The sequence below is a fragment of the Phycodurus eques genome, chromosome 23 (assembly GCF_024500275.1).
Source record: "Phycodurus eques isolate BA_2022a chromosome 23, UOR_Pequ_1.1, whole genome shotgun sequence".
Taxonomy (NCBI): Eukaryota; Metazoa; Chordata; class Actinopteri; order Syngnathiformes; family Syngnathidae; genus Phycodurus; species Phycodurus eques.
The window spans coordinates 5,702,392-5,718,438 of NC_084547.1; the positions used below are offsets into that span (position 1 = coordinate 5,702,392).

Sequence of the window (16,047 nt, forward strand, 5' to 3'; positions counted from 1 at the left end):
GTCGGCAAATATAGTTCTCTTTGCAAAATTATGCTATTAATTGAATTAAAAGGTATTGTTCAGTCATAATAATGAGTCTATATTTGACTGTAAATCGGTTGCTCCATCGCCAAGAAGCAAATGAGGCATATTTCATGTCCAAACGCTCGAATTTGCCACATCCAATATGGCGGCATGGAATGTAAATGTTAGAGAGACCCCTCACCACAAGGCGGCGCCAGCCTCCGCCGGAAGCTGAAGGGCGGTGCCGACTTAATAACTTCCTGGTTGCAGTTTAGCGGGAAATGTTTGTGTGTTGTTGTCGTTTTACCCGGAAGTGGTGCAGCTTTTGAATTGCGTAAACTTTGCAAGAGGAGACGCGTCTGTTTTGCTTTCATTTGCGGTGTCAAGTCTCCAGATAATTGGAGACAGGTGTGCACTAAATGGCACAATCGGCAAGATGGCGAGCGACTGGTCTGCGTTTTCTCAGCTAAGTAAGCACACTAGTTAAATTTGCAAATGTTTGTTTTTTCTGGACATGTTTTCCAAAGTGACGTTGTGCTTGTTGCAGGATTCTCACATTGGAGGAACGGAACAGCGTGCAAGCAAAGGTTTGAGGTAAGGGGCTTTGCTGAGCACATCAGCTCACAATTGACTTTTGGTTTTATCTATGACGCTTTTGTTTTAGTTCTTTTTCCATGACGTTTTAAAAGCTTGCGTGTGTGAAAACGACACACTGAGCTTTTTGAGCTCCGTGCGACCGCGACGCGTTTAAAGGTCGCACGGAGCTCAAAAAGGAGGTCAGTCGTCAAGTCGCCGCCTTGTGGCCAAAATAAAAAAACATTTTAGCAATTAAAAGTAGCACTTCGCCCGCGACACTACTGAGGAAAAGCGGTACAGAAATGGATAGAGTAGCAGTTTGGGTTTATCAATCTATCTATACCTATTAATTTTTGATTTCCCAGAAAATTAATTATGTTTGGTTTCCATGGCCACTCCTCAGCCTCCCTGGGAAGGTCTATTCAGGGGTGCTGGAGAGGAGGGTCCGTCGGGAAGTCGAATCTCAGATTGACGAGGAGCAGTGCGTGGGAGTTCGCCCAACCAGTCTACGTGTGTTTTGTGGACTTGGAGAAGGCGTTCGACCGTGTCCCTCGGGGGGTCCTGTGGGGGGGTGCTTCGGGAGTATGGGGTACCAAACCCCCTGATACGGGCTGTACGACCGGTGTCAGAGTTTGGTCCCCGTTGCCGGCAGTAAGCCTGAGGGTGGGACTCCGCCAAGGCTGCCCTTTGTCACCCATTCTGTCCGTAACTTTTACGGACAGAATTTCAAGGCGCAGCCGAGGCGTAGAGGGGATCCGGTTTGGTGGCCTCAGTATTGCATCGCTGCTTTTTGCAGATGATGCGGTTCTGTTGGCTTCATCAAGCCGTGATCTCCGACACTCACTGGAGCAGTGTGAAGCTGCTGGAATGAGAATCGGCACCTCCAAATCTGAGATCGTGGACCTCAGTCGGAAAAGGGTGGCGGGCCCTCTCCGGGCCGGGGATGATATCCTGCCCTAAGTGGAGAAGTTCAAGTATCTTGGGGTCATGTTCACAAGTGAGGGAAGAATGGAAAGGGAGATCGACGGGCGGATCGGTGCGACGTCTGCAGTGATGCGGACTTTGTATCGGTCCGTTGTGGTGAAAAGGAGCAGCATCCTTTTGCTGGCCTGGGAACGCCTCGGGATCCCCCCGGAAGAGCTGGATGAAGTGGCTGGGGAGAGGGAAGTCTGGGCGTCCCCGCTAAAGCTACTGCCCAGCGACCTGACCTCGGATAAGCGATAGAAAATGGATGGATGGATGTGTTTTCCGGGTATAGCGGTTAAATGAGTACACATGTAAACATTCATGTATATGTTAACGATATAGACGATTAGATGAAATGGGACCCCACAGAGGGGGGGAAAAGCATTGACGAAGGATTTTGGATGAATCTTGTGTTGTTTGTCAGTGCAACCTGACAGTGACTCAAATACATTCCAATCCAAAACTCATGCATTATGAATATGATGCAGTTGAACAAATAGTGTTAGACTGTACCTCTTCCATCGTATCAAATTCATGTTCACTCCCCATATTTATTGTAAACCCAACAAAACAAGGACATCTCTATACCCAGACCTTTCCCCTCCCCCCGCCGCCCGCCCCGCCCCGGCCTCCGCAGCAGCCCCCCAGCCCGCGGTGCAGAGCGGCCGGCAGGTTCTTATACACGGCCCGGCTGTACGGGATGAAGCACAGGCCCAGCTGGAGGTGCCTGGCCAGACGGCAGTAGGCGGCCAGCGCCAGCACCAGAAGGGGGGTCACCAAGAGGAAGCCCACCACCAGCAGAGCCACGCAGCCCCCGTCCGTCAGCAGGTCGGAGCAGTACGGCCTCGTCCCGTGGGGTCGCACCTTGGAAAGTGGAGACGGCACGTATGAGTGTCGGGGGCTGTGAACACGAACGCAAGGACGCTTTCTTTCCGCGAGGTTTTGCTCAGTCAAAGCAAAGTTCGCTGGTCGTAAGCGTGCACATAAGTGGGAGTCGGAGAGGAGACGGCAGGACTGCATCATCCTTATCGCCTCCTGACGCGACAGAGCAGGAGAATGTCGGGAGTCGAGGCATCAATCAGCTTTGCGGCGTGGGCGAGGGGGATTACAACACTTTCTTACGCCGGGAGTGTCAAAACCCGGCAAGGGGCGCAGATGCATGAATGTTCGGCGCCTTAGGTAAGGCTTTATTCAACATTGCTTCCGTGTCAACATGCATCCCAGAGCTGAACTGGCTCACAAAAAGGCCTTCAAGGGTGGAAAGGAACAAGAGGAAAGTCACCGCCAAATACCCTGAAGATAACTTCTCCCAAACATAGCTTTTCTTTTTCATCTTGCCAGGGCTGCGTTAAGCTCCTACTAAGTTGCTGTCACGTGAAGTCTTGTTACGAGAGGTTAGAGGAACAGAGAAGAAAAGTCCACTCATTAAAGGCCGTTGTACTACAGAAGTCACTGAAGCGTGACGCCTTATTGGGTGGGCCCGTCCTAACTAATGCTTACTGGCCCGTTGCTCTCGTGTGTGTGTGTGTGTGTGTGTGTGTGTGTGTGTGTGTGCGTGTCTTGTTCCCAGGGTCCTTTTAAGATTGTGATTTGCGTGTGATGTGAAGGCACCTCTCGTCATCAGAGAGCGGACCTCAAAGAGTTGTGAGATGAAGCCATCGGGGTTTCGGGCCGGCGCCTGAGAGTGCCTCGTTGTCGGCGGTGAGTCCGCGCGTGTCACTGAGTGACAGCCAGTGTGTGGGCGACGTTTGCTCTGGTGTGGCTGCTTTAGAGTGCACCGTTGTCACGGTGTGGAAATGCCCCACGATGACCCAGCCACTGGTAAAATTTGGCAGGGTTGTTTGCAACTCTTCTTTGCGGTGTGTCAAATTTAGAAGACATTCATTTTCACGTTACACTTGAATGAAGTTTGGAGACGAGTTCCCCCCTCCCGCTTACCGTGGAGTGGCAGAGGAAGCCAAAGACCACCATGACGATGGCCGGCGTCAGGATGCTTCCGAAGAGCAGCCCGGCCAGGCAAGCGTTGACGGCGGCGATGACCAGGTTCTGAGCCGTCACCAGCACCGAGCAGGCCCAGCAGTCGAGGGAGCCCCGCAGCTCCGGCGGGGCCTCGCCGCCCGCCCCGCCCTCAGCTGCGGAGTAAGGGGGGGGCACCGCCGCACGCGAAGGCGTCTCCCTGCCTCCTCCCTCGGCGGGAGCGGAGGCCGGCGGCTGCTGGTTGCCGTGAGCGTGACCACGGTGAGGCGGCAGCTCCTCGGAAAGGTCCAAGACCTGATGGTGCGCCCCCTTCTCCGGAGGGCCGCTCAAACTCATGGCGAGCTGCGGACAAGAAACAAACACCGGGAGGGGCTGGGAAAAGCCGCATTTGACCTCCTTGGCGGGTGTTGTTGAAAGATGAAGGCTAACTGGCGTCCGAGTGTTCTCGTGCACATGAAAGATGTTTTGAGACACAAACGCATCAGATGAGGCATTTATGCATAAAAAGGCAACGAGTGAGGAAAGGTGGGCCTGGACTTACCCATTTATTACTAGAAATAATGTACCTTGGCTAAACTGGCACAACATATTTGATCCTTTTCCACTCGATGACAACAGATGCATCATTAACCGTGGATCCGCTTTTTCTGACATTTTCATTTGGTGACGGGGAGAGATTTTTCGGGGCATGTAAAATAGGAGCCTTGGCGCAATGAAGGTTTGGTAACACTGCAATGGAAAAGGTAGCGCGCACACCAAATTCCCAGAAACATAAACGAGTCTAGTAGTGATTTCCTTTCTGTTTTTAGACTAATCAATCAATCACTGTTGCGTTGTGGACTGCACTCACGTTGCTGCCGTAGTCGCGTATGCGGGTCAGATGGCCCTCTCGCCCGTCGTCTTTTTCCTCTCGATTTTCTTGGCTCGGGAACAGTGCACGGTCGTCGTCGGCTTCCCTCCTGGAAGCAGCAGACGTCTTTGTCTAAACTCATCTGATTGAGTCCGCAAGTGCTGTCCGGCGCGGTCCTCCCTCCACTCTGGCTCCACCCGCGAGGCTTTATCAGGCCAGGCCAGCACGCGCATTCCACCGCCCCGAAGAGAGGGCGTGGACGTGCGTTGCAGCCCCTCCGCCTGTTTTCAGCGGGGGAGGACGGGCGTCCGGGCGTCTCTCCTCTTGAATGGCGCTCGAGGCCAGCAGCGTGATGTCGATAATATTGACGATACCGCTGTCATGACTTGAATGTCGGTTTAGCAGTTTGAAAAAAATTGAAAGTACACAATTGTCATTTAGGCATCGCAATGTCTTCAACACTGAAAATACAAGCCGAGAGTCGTGTAACAAATACCGTAGTCGTCGTACACTAAGAAAAAAAGTTGTTTTCTCGAGTCGACGGCATTTTTGGGGCGTTAACGTTTTTGGTGAAAGAAGTCCTATTTTGGATGAACAAGTTTGATCATTTCAAGAAAAAGTATATTAAGAAAAATGTAAAGTCCCTGTAAAGTTCAAATGTAGGAAGCTCCAGTCACCACTTCCCGTGACCCGCTGCCACTTGGGCAACATCCTTCCTCGAGCGTACACAGAAACGCCATCCTGTTTGCGAGAGGTGACCACTGACCAGCCAGGCGATACAATTCGTCTCGGTTTATTAATCGTCATGTCACACAAATTCACAAAGTGTTTTAAGACAAGTCTGGCTCAGTTTGGTGTGTGTGTGTGTGTGTGTGTGTGTGGAGGCTCTACACAGTGCAGTTATAAATAGATGAGCACAAAGAAGGAAAATGGTAATATTGCAACAGGAAAAATAGAATTCTCATGAAAACAAACAAAGAACTTTTAGCACCAGCATCATCTTCATCAGATTATAGAATAAAATCATTGAAGTTTCATCTTAAAGTTACCCCAAAAATGAACGAACATACAAATTCTACATGAACTGTCTTTTGTCAACATGGCGTTATATCATTTCATATACATCGGGGGCGGGGGGACTGCATCATCTTCATCATCAAAGGACAGCATGAAAATGAGGGAGAGCCCTGTTTTGTTTTTTAAGAAAAAGGGTGAAAAGCGTTGCCATCCAATAAATAGAGGGAATGTCTTTAAATTAAATGTACAATTTCCCCTCTCCAAGAGGACATCATGGAACAAAACAAGCAGGCGAGCACCAAACAAACGGGGAAAATCAAAACTTCGAATGTTCATCATTTCCAGGAGCGATACATGGATATCATTCATTAAAAAACACACAAAGATAAAATGAACCCCGGCCCCTAAAAAACAACCAACGTTATGAAAACCCGTATGTCTTGAATTTTTCCAAACTATTGTACATTTGAAAATTCTTAATGCTTTAGGAAAACATTCTCTATTATTAGTACTTTTTCCATGTTCTCTTTTCTAAATACAAGTGACAAGGCCAATGTGGTATATAAATCTAGGCGAATCTAGTTTAAGAAAACAATAAATTATTTTTATTTGAAAACCAAACCATGTACAAATGTATTCAAGACAACAAGAGAAAACAAAGAGTTGTTTCACAAAGCACCGTCTGCGAGGCGTAAACTGCTATGTCTTGATCTGTAAACAGTACAAGTCAGTAAACAAATCCATTCTATTACCTTCAAGAATCAACGTTGAAAGTGTGTTTTTTTTTTTCTCGTTTGTTTTGTCCTGACTTGCAGGAGTTTTGGTTGTGGCTGAGGACGTGGGAAGGGAGTCCCGTCACCGGGAGGAGGAGGAGGAGGAGGAGGAGCAGGAGAAGGAGCAGGACGAGGCCTGGAAGAGAGGAGCGGCGAGTCGGTAGGAGAGCCGACAAGCGAGAGCGGCAAACGCGCGGAGGCTAGCGTACCAGGCTGAAGGAATCGTACGTGCCGGTGAGCTCCTCCATGGAGTATTGCTCCAGCACCACCACGTTGTTCAGGTTGGGGGTGCTCCGGCGGGCGCAGTCTTCGCAGTGCACCACGTACGTCTTCCTGCTGCTGCTCTCGCTCGTCACAAACAGCAAATTGAACACCTCCACCTGTCGGGATGGGAGCCATTCATTGGATTCACCTATTTGTGTTTTTTCTTTTTGCTCCACAAACTTGCAAGTCGGGTGACAATTTATTGCGGGCCTCTCTAGTTTGAGAAGTGCTGACGTGGCGCCTGTAAGCTGGCCAGTGGGCGTGTACTCACGTCACACTCGTTGCAGTAGTAGGCAGGCTCGTCCTTGACTCGGCCCTGGTAGGAGATCTTCTTGCCGAGAGCTACCAGCTGGTCCCGCAGGATCTGGATGCGCTTCATGGACTGCAGCAGACAGTGTCTGGAAGGAACGTGACGAGATCAAGCTCCACCCTCAGGCCTTGTTTCAACTCACATCACTTCATGACATTAGTATCAAACATACATTCATTTGTATCTTTTTAAAACAATCTCAAGAATATTTGTTTGAATCAATTCAATTTCCATTTTCCCACCTAGGTTGCTAATAGTACAGCCTTTGTACAGCCAGCAGAGGGCGCTTGCACCACCTCTTAAATTAACGTAATTCTTTTTCATGGTCAGCGGAGAGAATGGACGCTTCCATCCATTTTCTGTGGCGCTTGCGGGTGTCCCGACCCAAGCTGACTTTAGGCGAGAGGCAGGGTACACCCTGGACCGGTCGCCATCCGACACTCTCACTCACATTCACATCTGACAATTTTAGATTTCACTGAATGTGCAAAATGACAAAAACTCTTGGGGAGTTTCATCACGTTAGCATTAAGATGGCAAAAATGGTTCGTTCCAAAAAAAGCGCGTGGGCTCGTACTCACCTGATCATCTTGTAGGTGTCCGGGTCGGTGATCTTCAGCGTGCGGGCCACGTTCCACGACACGTGAATCATGGGCACGATGGACTTGACCTTCTTCACTTCGTTCCACTCAAACCTCTCCAGGGCCAGCTGGTACTGGTAAGCTGCACGGACCGAAGAGCTGCACTGAGCACGCCTCTGCTTTCTCCGCATTTCTGTGTTCGCTTACCGTTCAGGGGTCCCACGTTCCAGGCGATGTTGTTGCACCAGCCCACGGCTTGAACCCAGTGCACGGTCCCGGCGTTGATCCACACCAAGTCCCCCGGCCTCTGGATGAAACGGTACACTGGGATGTTGGCGTTGTACAGGTCCTCCAACACGGGCCACCAGGAACCCGTCAGGTAGTCCACGCCGTGCCTGTGTCAAAGCGCGTCCACGGCGTCAGTTGGCTCTCGGAATTTGCGTGCGCATGCGGAGGGAGGCTCGCTCGGGTTCACGTAAGCTCCAGATTTGACCAATTTGTAGTGACTCCCAACTTGACTTTTTCTTTAGTTTAAAGTCCACTTTTTTATTCATCTGTCACTTGGTTAGAATTTATCAGCCCGCCGCCTGCCCGCAGTCAGCTGGGATAGGCACCGGAAAATGGATGGCGATTTTCACAGATCTTTTCTCCTCCATCCATATATGAAAAATATGAACTGGATAAAAGATTCAAATACAGTAAAACACAAAAGTCCAGTGGAAAAATTCCATGGAAAATATCTGGCGGTACAACCAGTTTTCAAGGAATGTAGTGTTGTTGTTGTTGTTGTTGTCCATTATTTTTGTTCACGTCCAAGCTCGCCAAAAACAAGTATTTGCATTAACATTCATTCTTTTTTCCTATGTTATTGTAGCATGTATAAAGGGCCTCTTTATGCTGAATTCAACTGTTACAAAGAGTCGGATTAAGCGTGGGTTGATTGGTCATGCCTGGAGAGGGAGGCACAAGGACGATGTCATAGAAAAGCGGCGATCTCGGACGGTGAGCGGAATCGATAACACACGACTCCTGGGAATCGACTCCCTTTTTAATTCCCATCCCTGGCAGCATAACAATTTGTTCTTGGGAGAAACGAAACAATCTTTCTTACTTCTCGCAGAAGTCGCTGATGGCCTGCCAGTAGTTTTCGTGCACGGAGAACCACTCGCAGTCTCCGGGGCCAATGTTGATGTTCACCGAGCAGAAGTTGTTGTTCTCCTGGTGGCCTGCGGCACGGACGACGCAGGTACTTAACCGGGTCCGGGTAGGTGTAGTCAGGTAGGTCGTGGCTCACCTGGCGTTCGGCTCCCCGGGACCTTCATGTAGAGCTGGACAGTGTTCATGCCCAGGATGGTGTGTCCCACGTGGCTCAGCATGTTGCCACTGGACGCCACGCGCATGAACGCAGGCAGCTTCTGGAGCTCTTGCAGCTGAGGTTTCCACCTTAAAGACAGCAGCGGTCGTCGTCAGCGTGGAGCGCGGCGGGAGTGACTGAGCGGCGGCGGCGCTTACCTCTTGGGATCCGACAGGTCGATGTTGGTGCCAAATTTAATGATCTTGCCCACTGGCTTCGGCTCACCGCTATGGACAATGACAGAAATGAGAATTGGTCACTGGGCACGTGCAGAAATGAAATGAGAAGAACTGAACATCCAAGTCTTGGTCATACAAATCTTTACCTGCTTTCTTTCACGTTGTTTTCCTTGCTCGGGTTTTCAGAGATGGCGGATGGCTTCTTGTCGTCGTCGTCCTCTTCTTCTTCGTCGTCGTCTTCATCCTCCTCATCGCTTCCTTTCTCCTCCTAACGCACCATCACGTGTTTATTCAGCAGCTCCCTCGCGGCATCCATAGTAGCTGAGGTGCCGCCGCCTTACCTGCAGACTCTCCTGGAAGCTGGACGCCTGGTACTGAGCGTACTTGGCGATGGTGGTGTGGGAGCGGCTGCTCTCGCAGGGCCACGTCTGGCCCGTCCCGCTGGGGTCCCAGTTCTCGTCGGCCGGCTGCTGCACCTGAGTCCGCACTTCCACCGCCTGCTCCGCGTTGGCCTCCACCAGAGACTTGGTAGAAAACAGGCCCAAGTCTGAAAAGCATTTATCATCAGCATGTACATTCGAGGAGGGGAAAACGGTACAAACTCACTGATGCGCAGAGATCCAGCCAGGCCTCGGATGACCGTAACGGGGTTCTTTGGGTCTGTGCAGAACTGCAGCAGCACAGGAGAGAAGGCGTCCCTTTTGCTCTCCAGCTGTACAACGCAAGAACGAGAATGAACAATTACCATTTGAATGCTCCCGATTTTCTTTAACTTCATTCAAGACGCGGTGTGTATCTGAAGCTCGCTCGGACATCAAATTTTGGCTCGCAACACAAAGCAAAAAAGTGGACCAAGACCACTTCGGTCCAACGGAAAGTCAATTGCCTTACGTAGATGCTGGGCGTGGGAGGGTTGAGCTTGTCTCTCGGAATTTGCTCCTCTGACGTCAAGATGGGCTTAACGGAGAAGGCCGGCAGCAAGAAAGATTCCCTGAACTTCCCTTTGACCCTTGCCCCCCTGAGACAAAATACAGAGACTGTTATTGCGCGTTTGCATGGAGATTTTCGGTCTGTCCCGCGGGGCGCACTGCACTCACTTGCAAGATCGGATTATTTCCGCGGCCGTGTTCTCGATGCTGATCTCTGCCAGGGGAATCCTCTTGTCCTCCACCTCGGAGGCGATGAAGGTTTCCCGGTCGCCGCTCTCCACTTTGATCAGTCGGATCTTCAGCTCCTTGGGGGGCCCGTCCGACAGCGCCTTCAGCTTCAGCAAGTCAGCGGAACCGAGCGACGAGCCCGATACGCCGCCTTTCGACCTCCACGCCGCGTGCTCGCCTTCGCCAGCGGCGGTCGCGTCCTTCCGCTTCTTTTTCTCAGAGTCGTGGTGAGCGCGGTTCTTTCCCTCCTTGCTCTGGAGGTTGAGGTCGCACAGGATTCGTCGGTCCTTCTTGTCCTTGTGGCTCTTGCCCTCCTTGTGCCGCTTGCGGCTGCTGCCGGAGCGCGAGGACGAGGAGGAGGAGGAGGACGACGAGGAGGAAGAGAAGGCCATCTCTTCCTTCTTGTCTCGGTGCTTCCGCTTCTCTTTTGCGTCTTCCTGCTTGTGGCCGTGGGCGTGCTTCCTCTTCTTCTCTTTCTCCCTCTCTCTGCCCTTGTGTCGCTCCTTCTCACGGCGCTCCTTCGCTTTCTCCGGCTCGTGTCCATCCTCGGCTTTGGCGCGGCGCGGCGGTTTGTCCGGCTCACGAGAGAGCGCGACCTCGCGGCTGTCGGCCAACTCCGACGACTCCGAGACGGCGGTCGAACGTCGCTCCTCCTCGATGGCTCGGTAAAGCGTTACGGTGGGCACGACCTCCTTGGGGACAATCCTTCTCACTGCGATCATTTCATCGGCGAGCTCCGCCTTGACCTTCTCGGCTTCGAGCGGGCGGGGCGTGGAGGACTTTGGAGGAGGGACGGTCGGACTGAACGGGGCATCGGTGGAATCGGACGTGGGTGAGCCGCCGTGCTGCTGGCGACATATGTCGGGACCCAGCGAGAGCGACGAGGAATATTTGACGCCGAGCAGAGCCGACGGCGGGGGCCTCCCGAAAGGTCCGCCTCGGTACGCGTATTTCTGGCTCTCCAGGACTGTGGCCAGAGACTTGAACATGCTGTTGACTCCCGTTTGGTGGAGGTGGGGTCTCCGAGGTGGCGGCGAACACGACGGGGTCTCGGAATCCTCCTCTTCCTCCTCCTCCTCCGCCTCACTTTTAGCCTGCTCGGGAAGGCCGTAAAGTTTGGCCAGGTCGCTGTGGCGGTAGGTGCCGTTGCCCGCTCCCGCTCCAGTGTTTTGGGGTGAGCTTTTCAGGTCATCCGTCTCTTCTTCCTCCTCCTCCTCCTCCTCCACCTCCTCGTTAAGCGAAGACGTCCGGCTGCAAGGGGACGCCAGCGAGCCTTGGCGGCTGAGCACAGGTGGGCTCGCGTGAGCGTTGGCTCCGAAATCTTCCTGGTTCGGCTGACGTTTGAGCGCCGGGAGGAGGTCCGGGGCACAAAGGTAACTCTTGACGGGCGGGACACTTGGCGAAAATGTATCGAGGAGACCCTCGCTGTACATCTCTTCCTCCTTTTTAATGGATTCATCCAGCATGGCCATGATGTTGGCCAGGCCGTCGGGGAGCAGCGTGGACAACTCCGAGGGCTCCTCCTCAAATGGAGAACTGTCCGAACGCAGGGCGGGCGCAGGCAGAGGGGCAGCCGGCCGGTTCTCTCTGGGAAAGGCCTGATAGAGCTTGGGGGGCTCTCGGAGCATAGGCGGCGAGCCGGCCGGCTCTTTGGACAGTTTGGGCGCGGCCTGGGCGGCGGGGGGCCGCCGGCGCTTCATCCCTGAGGTATCGTGCGTCGGAAGGGGGTCGCCCCACATCTCCCGCTGCCGCTGCTTTTCGCGGGCGTAGTCCGTCTGCGGCGTTAGCGGAGGCGGTCGCAGCCTCTCCAGGGCAGCGTTGACGACGGGCGCCTGGCCGGAAGCGCCGCCGCGGCTCAGCCACGGGTAGGGAGGCGAGGCCCGCGAGGAGGCGGGGCCCGGAGGAGCGGTTACCGGGCGGGGCCGTGCAGGTGGGGGGGCGTCGCCACACAGAAGTCTTTCCAGACTTTCCATGGCAGTCTGCTCTTGAGCCTTTTGACGCATCACTTCCTCCTCTTCCTTCTTTTCTCTCGCCAACCTCTCCCGCTCCTCCGCTTCTCTCCTCTTCTTCTCTGCCTCTTGCCTTTCCCACTCTCTCCTCTTGCGTTCCCGCTCCTGCTTCTCCCACTCCCTCTTCCTCCTCTCCTCCTCCTGCAGCCTCTCCACTTCCCTCCTCTTCCTCTCTTGCTCCTGCAGCTCCCACTCTCTCCTCCGCCGACGTTCCTCCTCCTCCCGTTTCTCCGTCTCCCTCTTCTTCCTCTCCTCATCTTTCTTTTCCCGCTCTCTCCTCTTCCTCTCCTCCTCGTCCTTTTGCTTCATCTCCAACTCTCTCTTTCGCCGCTCTTCGTCCCGTCTTTCCCTCCTCCTCTTCTCCTCGGCTCGCAGGTGGCCCTCGAGCTCTGCGTCCAGCTTGTCCAGAGCCTCCACGATGGACTGCGAGTCCAAAGCGGGGCCGGGATGAATCTGCAGCTGGGAGTACGCCTGGGAAGACACCCGGTGATGGCCGGAAGATCGCGAGTACACAGGAGGAGAACCGGGAACGGGCTTTGACACTCTGTCCGTAATGACGCCGTCCCCCGTCCCGGGGAGCCCTGAGTAGAACAAAGACGACGACGTAGAGCACGCGGGAGCTTGCGCGAGTTGAGCCCGAGGATAAAAGGAGGTCTTCTCCTCGGGGGCGTCGGGGGGTCCGTGATCTTGAGGTCTTCCTCGTACCTCGTGGCGAGGCTGGCTGGCATTCAGCTGAGGGCCGGGGGGACATCTTCGGGGCGCCGGCTCGTGACTCCTCTGCTGGTTCACCTGGCGACCGCCGTTTGAGCCGCTGCTGTTGCCGTAGCCACCGACTGAGCAGGAGGAACGATTGGGGATAATGACAGGGGCGCGGGTAGAGCTGACGGGGGGCGGGCTGACGTGAGGTCGACGCTGACTGTCTGGACCCTGATTGTGGCTTTGCTGGTGATGAGGTATCAGTCCCGGAGGTCTGCAGATGTCTGAATCCTGAGAGACGACACGAACATTACATTAGCCGTACTTTTAAGACGATCCCAAATCGCAGCCGCTAAATTGCACGTTCAATCCCGCTAACAGATTGTGGCGCGTTTGCACCATGTAACATTTGGGAGAGCACTGCGAGGCCAAAATGAAGTTTGAAGGGATGGAATTGGAAGTGTTAGTGGAAGAGGCAATCACACATTCGCAGTGCGCCGACAAGACCCACACGCAAGGAGCTCCCAAATTGCATTGCTGATTAGACAAAGTCTAATTTTGCAATTTTGTAATCTTCCTCGCCACAACAACTGCAGTCATTTTTAGGCCTCCGTCGCGTACTCTAGGTTCACACGTGCCTTTCCGACGCGATATTCCAAGACGCTAAATCAACCACCTCAATGCTAAACGCATCTATCTGCGTTCGCTCCTCCCAGAACACACACGATGAACTGACTTTTGCCTCGGTTTGTCGATTAGCTTCGACATCTGCTTATGTGAGCGACCGAGTTTTTGCCCACACAAAGCTTTTAGGAGCTACACAAATTGCCGACTCACCGGGGGTTGGCTGCCGGGCCTACTCTGGTACCGCCACGCATCATAGGGCCCGCTCTGCTGAGGTACTGAGGTGGCGCCGGCGGGAGGCGGCGGAGGCGCAGGGGGGCCGCGCTGCCCCAGTCCCGGGTGAGGCTGAAAGCGGCTGTAAGGCACACTGCCGCCGGCTGGGGGTTTTGCTGGTGAAGACCGGGTGTGCCGATGCTGATCTCTCTCCCCGGCGAGAGAGCCTCTGCGGCTGTGGGGCTCCACGGCCTGGCAGGGTGGAGCTGGCCCCGGCTTGGAAGTGGGGCTGCGATAGGAAGAGTGGGGGGACTGCTGGTTCGCAGCCTGAGGTTGGAAGCAGTCTCTCTGCGGAGGAGGTGCACATGCCTGGTTGTAGCTAGGAGGATGCGAGCTGAGGGGAGGTGACACGGCGGAAGGGGCGGGTGTGGCCGAAGGTGTCTTTTGGGGGTAGCTGCCTAGTGCTTGTTTATGGGGTTCCTGAATGAGAAAGAATATTCGGTGTGATGTTTTAGCTGGATGATGTCACCAAAAAAGTCCTAAAGTTCTCACAATTGGGCTTTGGAACTCCGTTGGTGGAAGAACTCCGTTCTTGCGATCGCAACTCTGAGGCTGCCAGGTGCTGTTGTCCTTATGGAAGGGGTTCCAGAAGGCTGCTTTGACGTGGTGGGGCTGAGACGCCAAAGCCTGGCCCGGTCCGGGGAAGCGCTGCTGTCCAGGATGCGAGACCTGCACAAGTGGAAATAGGATGGTGTGAGTGAAAGAGCGAAGAGTTTTAAAAGGAGTCAACAAACCCAGATCGTTGCCTTACCTGATCGGAGCTCTTTTTCCTCTTGCTCGGGCTGGGCCAGTCCTCTGCGGGCGAGCGGGCGGACGGCGCGGGAGCGTGCTGGATGACAGAGTGTTCGCCGAGCGGGGGCCGCGGTCTCTTCAGCTGACCGCCGGGCATCTTGCCAGCGTGTCCCCTCTGCTGCTAAGACCACATCGAAAGTAGCAGAAAGAGAGCGTCTGGTCGTGATTGTTGCCGTGCGGGCGGGTGACGATGAAACGCCATCGCAGCCAATTAGAGAGCGCTCGCTCACCTGATGCACCTGAGCCCACGTGTCGTCTCCCGGCACTGGCGGCCCCCGGGGGGCGTGGTGCTCCTGAGGACCCCCGAACTTAAACAGAACGCCGAGGGGAAACAATCAAAACGCTCGACGACAGCGCGCAAACTCGGGTTTGAGTTCAGCCTGAGCATTTGAACTCACCTTCAACGGTTGCATCGGCCAGCCGGCGGGGAGATGCGGGCTAGGGGGGGCTCCGCCGCTCCCCGCGTAGCCGCCATTATGGAGGCGGAGTGAGTGCTCGGGGAGAGTCGTGCCTGGATGTCCTTGGGGAGGATGGTGGGCTTCGTAGAGCTGGCCCAGTTGCTCCCATGCCCGGTGAGGAGGGGGAGGATGAAGAGGATGCAGATGATGAAGAGGATGATGAGGAAGCGGTCTCAGCTGCTCCCTCGGCAGACCCGGCAACACCGCCTGCGGGAGATCCGGCTTCTCCCCTCCTCGCGTGGGCCTGGAAGAGAAACAAACAAAACGGTCAACAAAAGTTGCACTGTGGCGTCCGTTTCTACTGTTGCGCTTGTTTGCGTGATGTACCCGTTATTATAGAATTTGCTGGATTGGTTGAGTGGGTGAATTGGACCAGGAGGTAGATGGGCAAGGAGCTGGTGTTGGGTCATTCCTGGCAAACACCTGATGAAAAAGACATGGCATGACACCTTTGCACCGCAGCGCTTCATCGTCCCAAAAGGAGAAGACACTCCGACGTCAGTTCGGCAATAAAACCGCGGTGTTTAATTACAGGTTAACAGTGGTGTGCGGTTCGAGGATGTTTGCGTTTGCGTCGGCATGCCAACCCACCTGCCGGGTGGCTGCCAGGCGCGGCCGCCCACGGGAGCCCAGGGTCCCCGGTTGAGTCCATCCAGAGAGAAGGGATCCCGTGTGCCACGCCCGCCAAACTGCTCCACTGCGTGATGCATTCAGCCTGCGGGCAGGAAACAAGGGTCACCCCCAAAAGAAAAACGACACACAATACGACGACAACGATTGGACGCTCGAGCGTACAGTCCACCCAAAGCAAAAAATAAAATGCGTGACTAAACACATGAATATATGACGGGAGGGGCTTATACCCACCAGACTTGCCGTGTCCGTGAAGCCCTCCACTGCAGCACAGAGAGGGCCTCACTCCAACGCTTGAAAAGGGCTCGCCTGTCCTGTCCCTCTGTCCCCAGCGGGTACTCGAGTCAAAGAGATCGGTCACCTCCGAAGCGGTGTGCTTCTTTTCCCTGGTAGACGTGCGCACGTTTGAAATCGAATACTGTAGAAGAGAGGCCTTTGTGTGTGTTGTGGCTGCAGTGCATCGGGCGGCCTGTTGGGGGCATAAGCACAGCAGTTGGAGGATTATTATCAGGGCCCAGATGGCTATTTGAGGGGCGGGTCACCTTCGAGGACAGA

At 54.2% G+C, this 16,047-nt stretch overlaps 2 protein-coding genes across 4 annotated transcripts; both read right to left on the reverse strand.

The window, feature by feature from the left end:
* Positions 1-2,115: 2,115 nt before the first annotated feature.
* Positions 2,116-5,120, reverse strand: tmem88b (transmembrane protein 88 b). Its single transcript, XM_061668781.1, has 3 exons — positions 4,373-5,120; positions 3,484-3,864; positions 2,116-2,409 (listed from the first exon to the last, which is right to left on the reverse strand). The coding sequence occupies exons 2-3, from the start codon at positions 3,856-3,858 to the stop codon at positions 2,128-2,130; spliced, it is 657 nt and encodes a 218-aa protein (XP_061524765.1). The 5' UTR covers positions 3,859-3,864; positions 4,373-5,120; the 3' UTR covers positions 2,116-2,127.
* Positions 5,121-5,149: 29 nt separating this feature from the next.
* kdm6ba (lysine (K)-specific demethylase 6B, a) lies at positions 5,150-15,817 on the reverse strand. 3 transcript variants are annotated; one of them, XM_061668734.1, is made up of 21 exons: positions 15,727-15,817; positions 15,451-15,574; positions 15,187-15,282; positions 14,800-15,103; positions 14,632-14,709; positions 14,361-14,519; positions 14,102-14,278; positions 13,550-14,029; positions 9,948-13,003; positions 9,742-9,868; positions 9,457-9,562; positions 9,192-9,397; positions 8,997-9,118; positions 8,830-8,898; positions 8,612-8,760; positions 8,429-8,543; positions 7,525-7,712; positions 7,318-7,459; positions 6,698-6,824; positions 6,372-6,542; positions 5,150-6,298 (listed from the first exon to the last, which is right to left on the reverse strand). In XM_061668734.1, the coding sequence occupies exons 2-21, from the start codon at positions 15,567-15,569 to the stop codon at positions 6,245-6,247; spliced, it is 6,045 nt and encodes a 2,014-aa protein (XP_061524718.1). In that variant the 5' UTR covers positions 15,570-15,574; positions 15,727-15,817; the 3' UTR covers positions 5,150-6,244. The 3 variants fall into 3 exon arrangements, with proteins under 3 accessions (XP_061524718.1, XP_061524717.1, XP_061524719.1); XM_061668733.1 differs by having other exon boundaries at positions 14,361-14,522; XM_061668735.1 differs by lacking the exons at positions 5,150-6,298; positions 6,372-6,542; positions 6,698-6,824; ... (3 more) ...; positions 8,612-8,760; positions 8,830-8,898 and having other exon boundaries at positions 9,008-9,118; positions 9,192-9,374; positions 14,361-14,522.
* Positions 15,818-16,047: the final 230 nt, after the last annotated feature.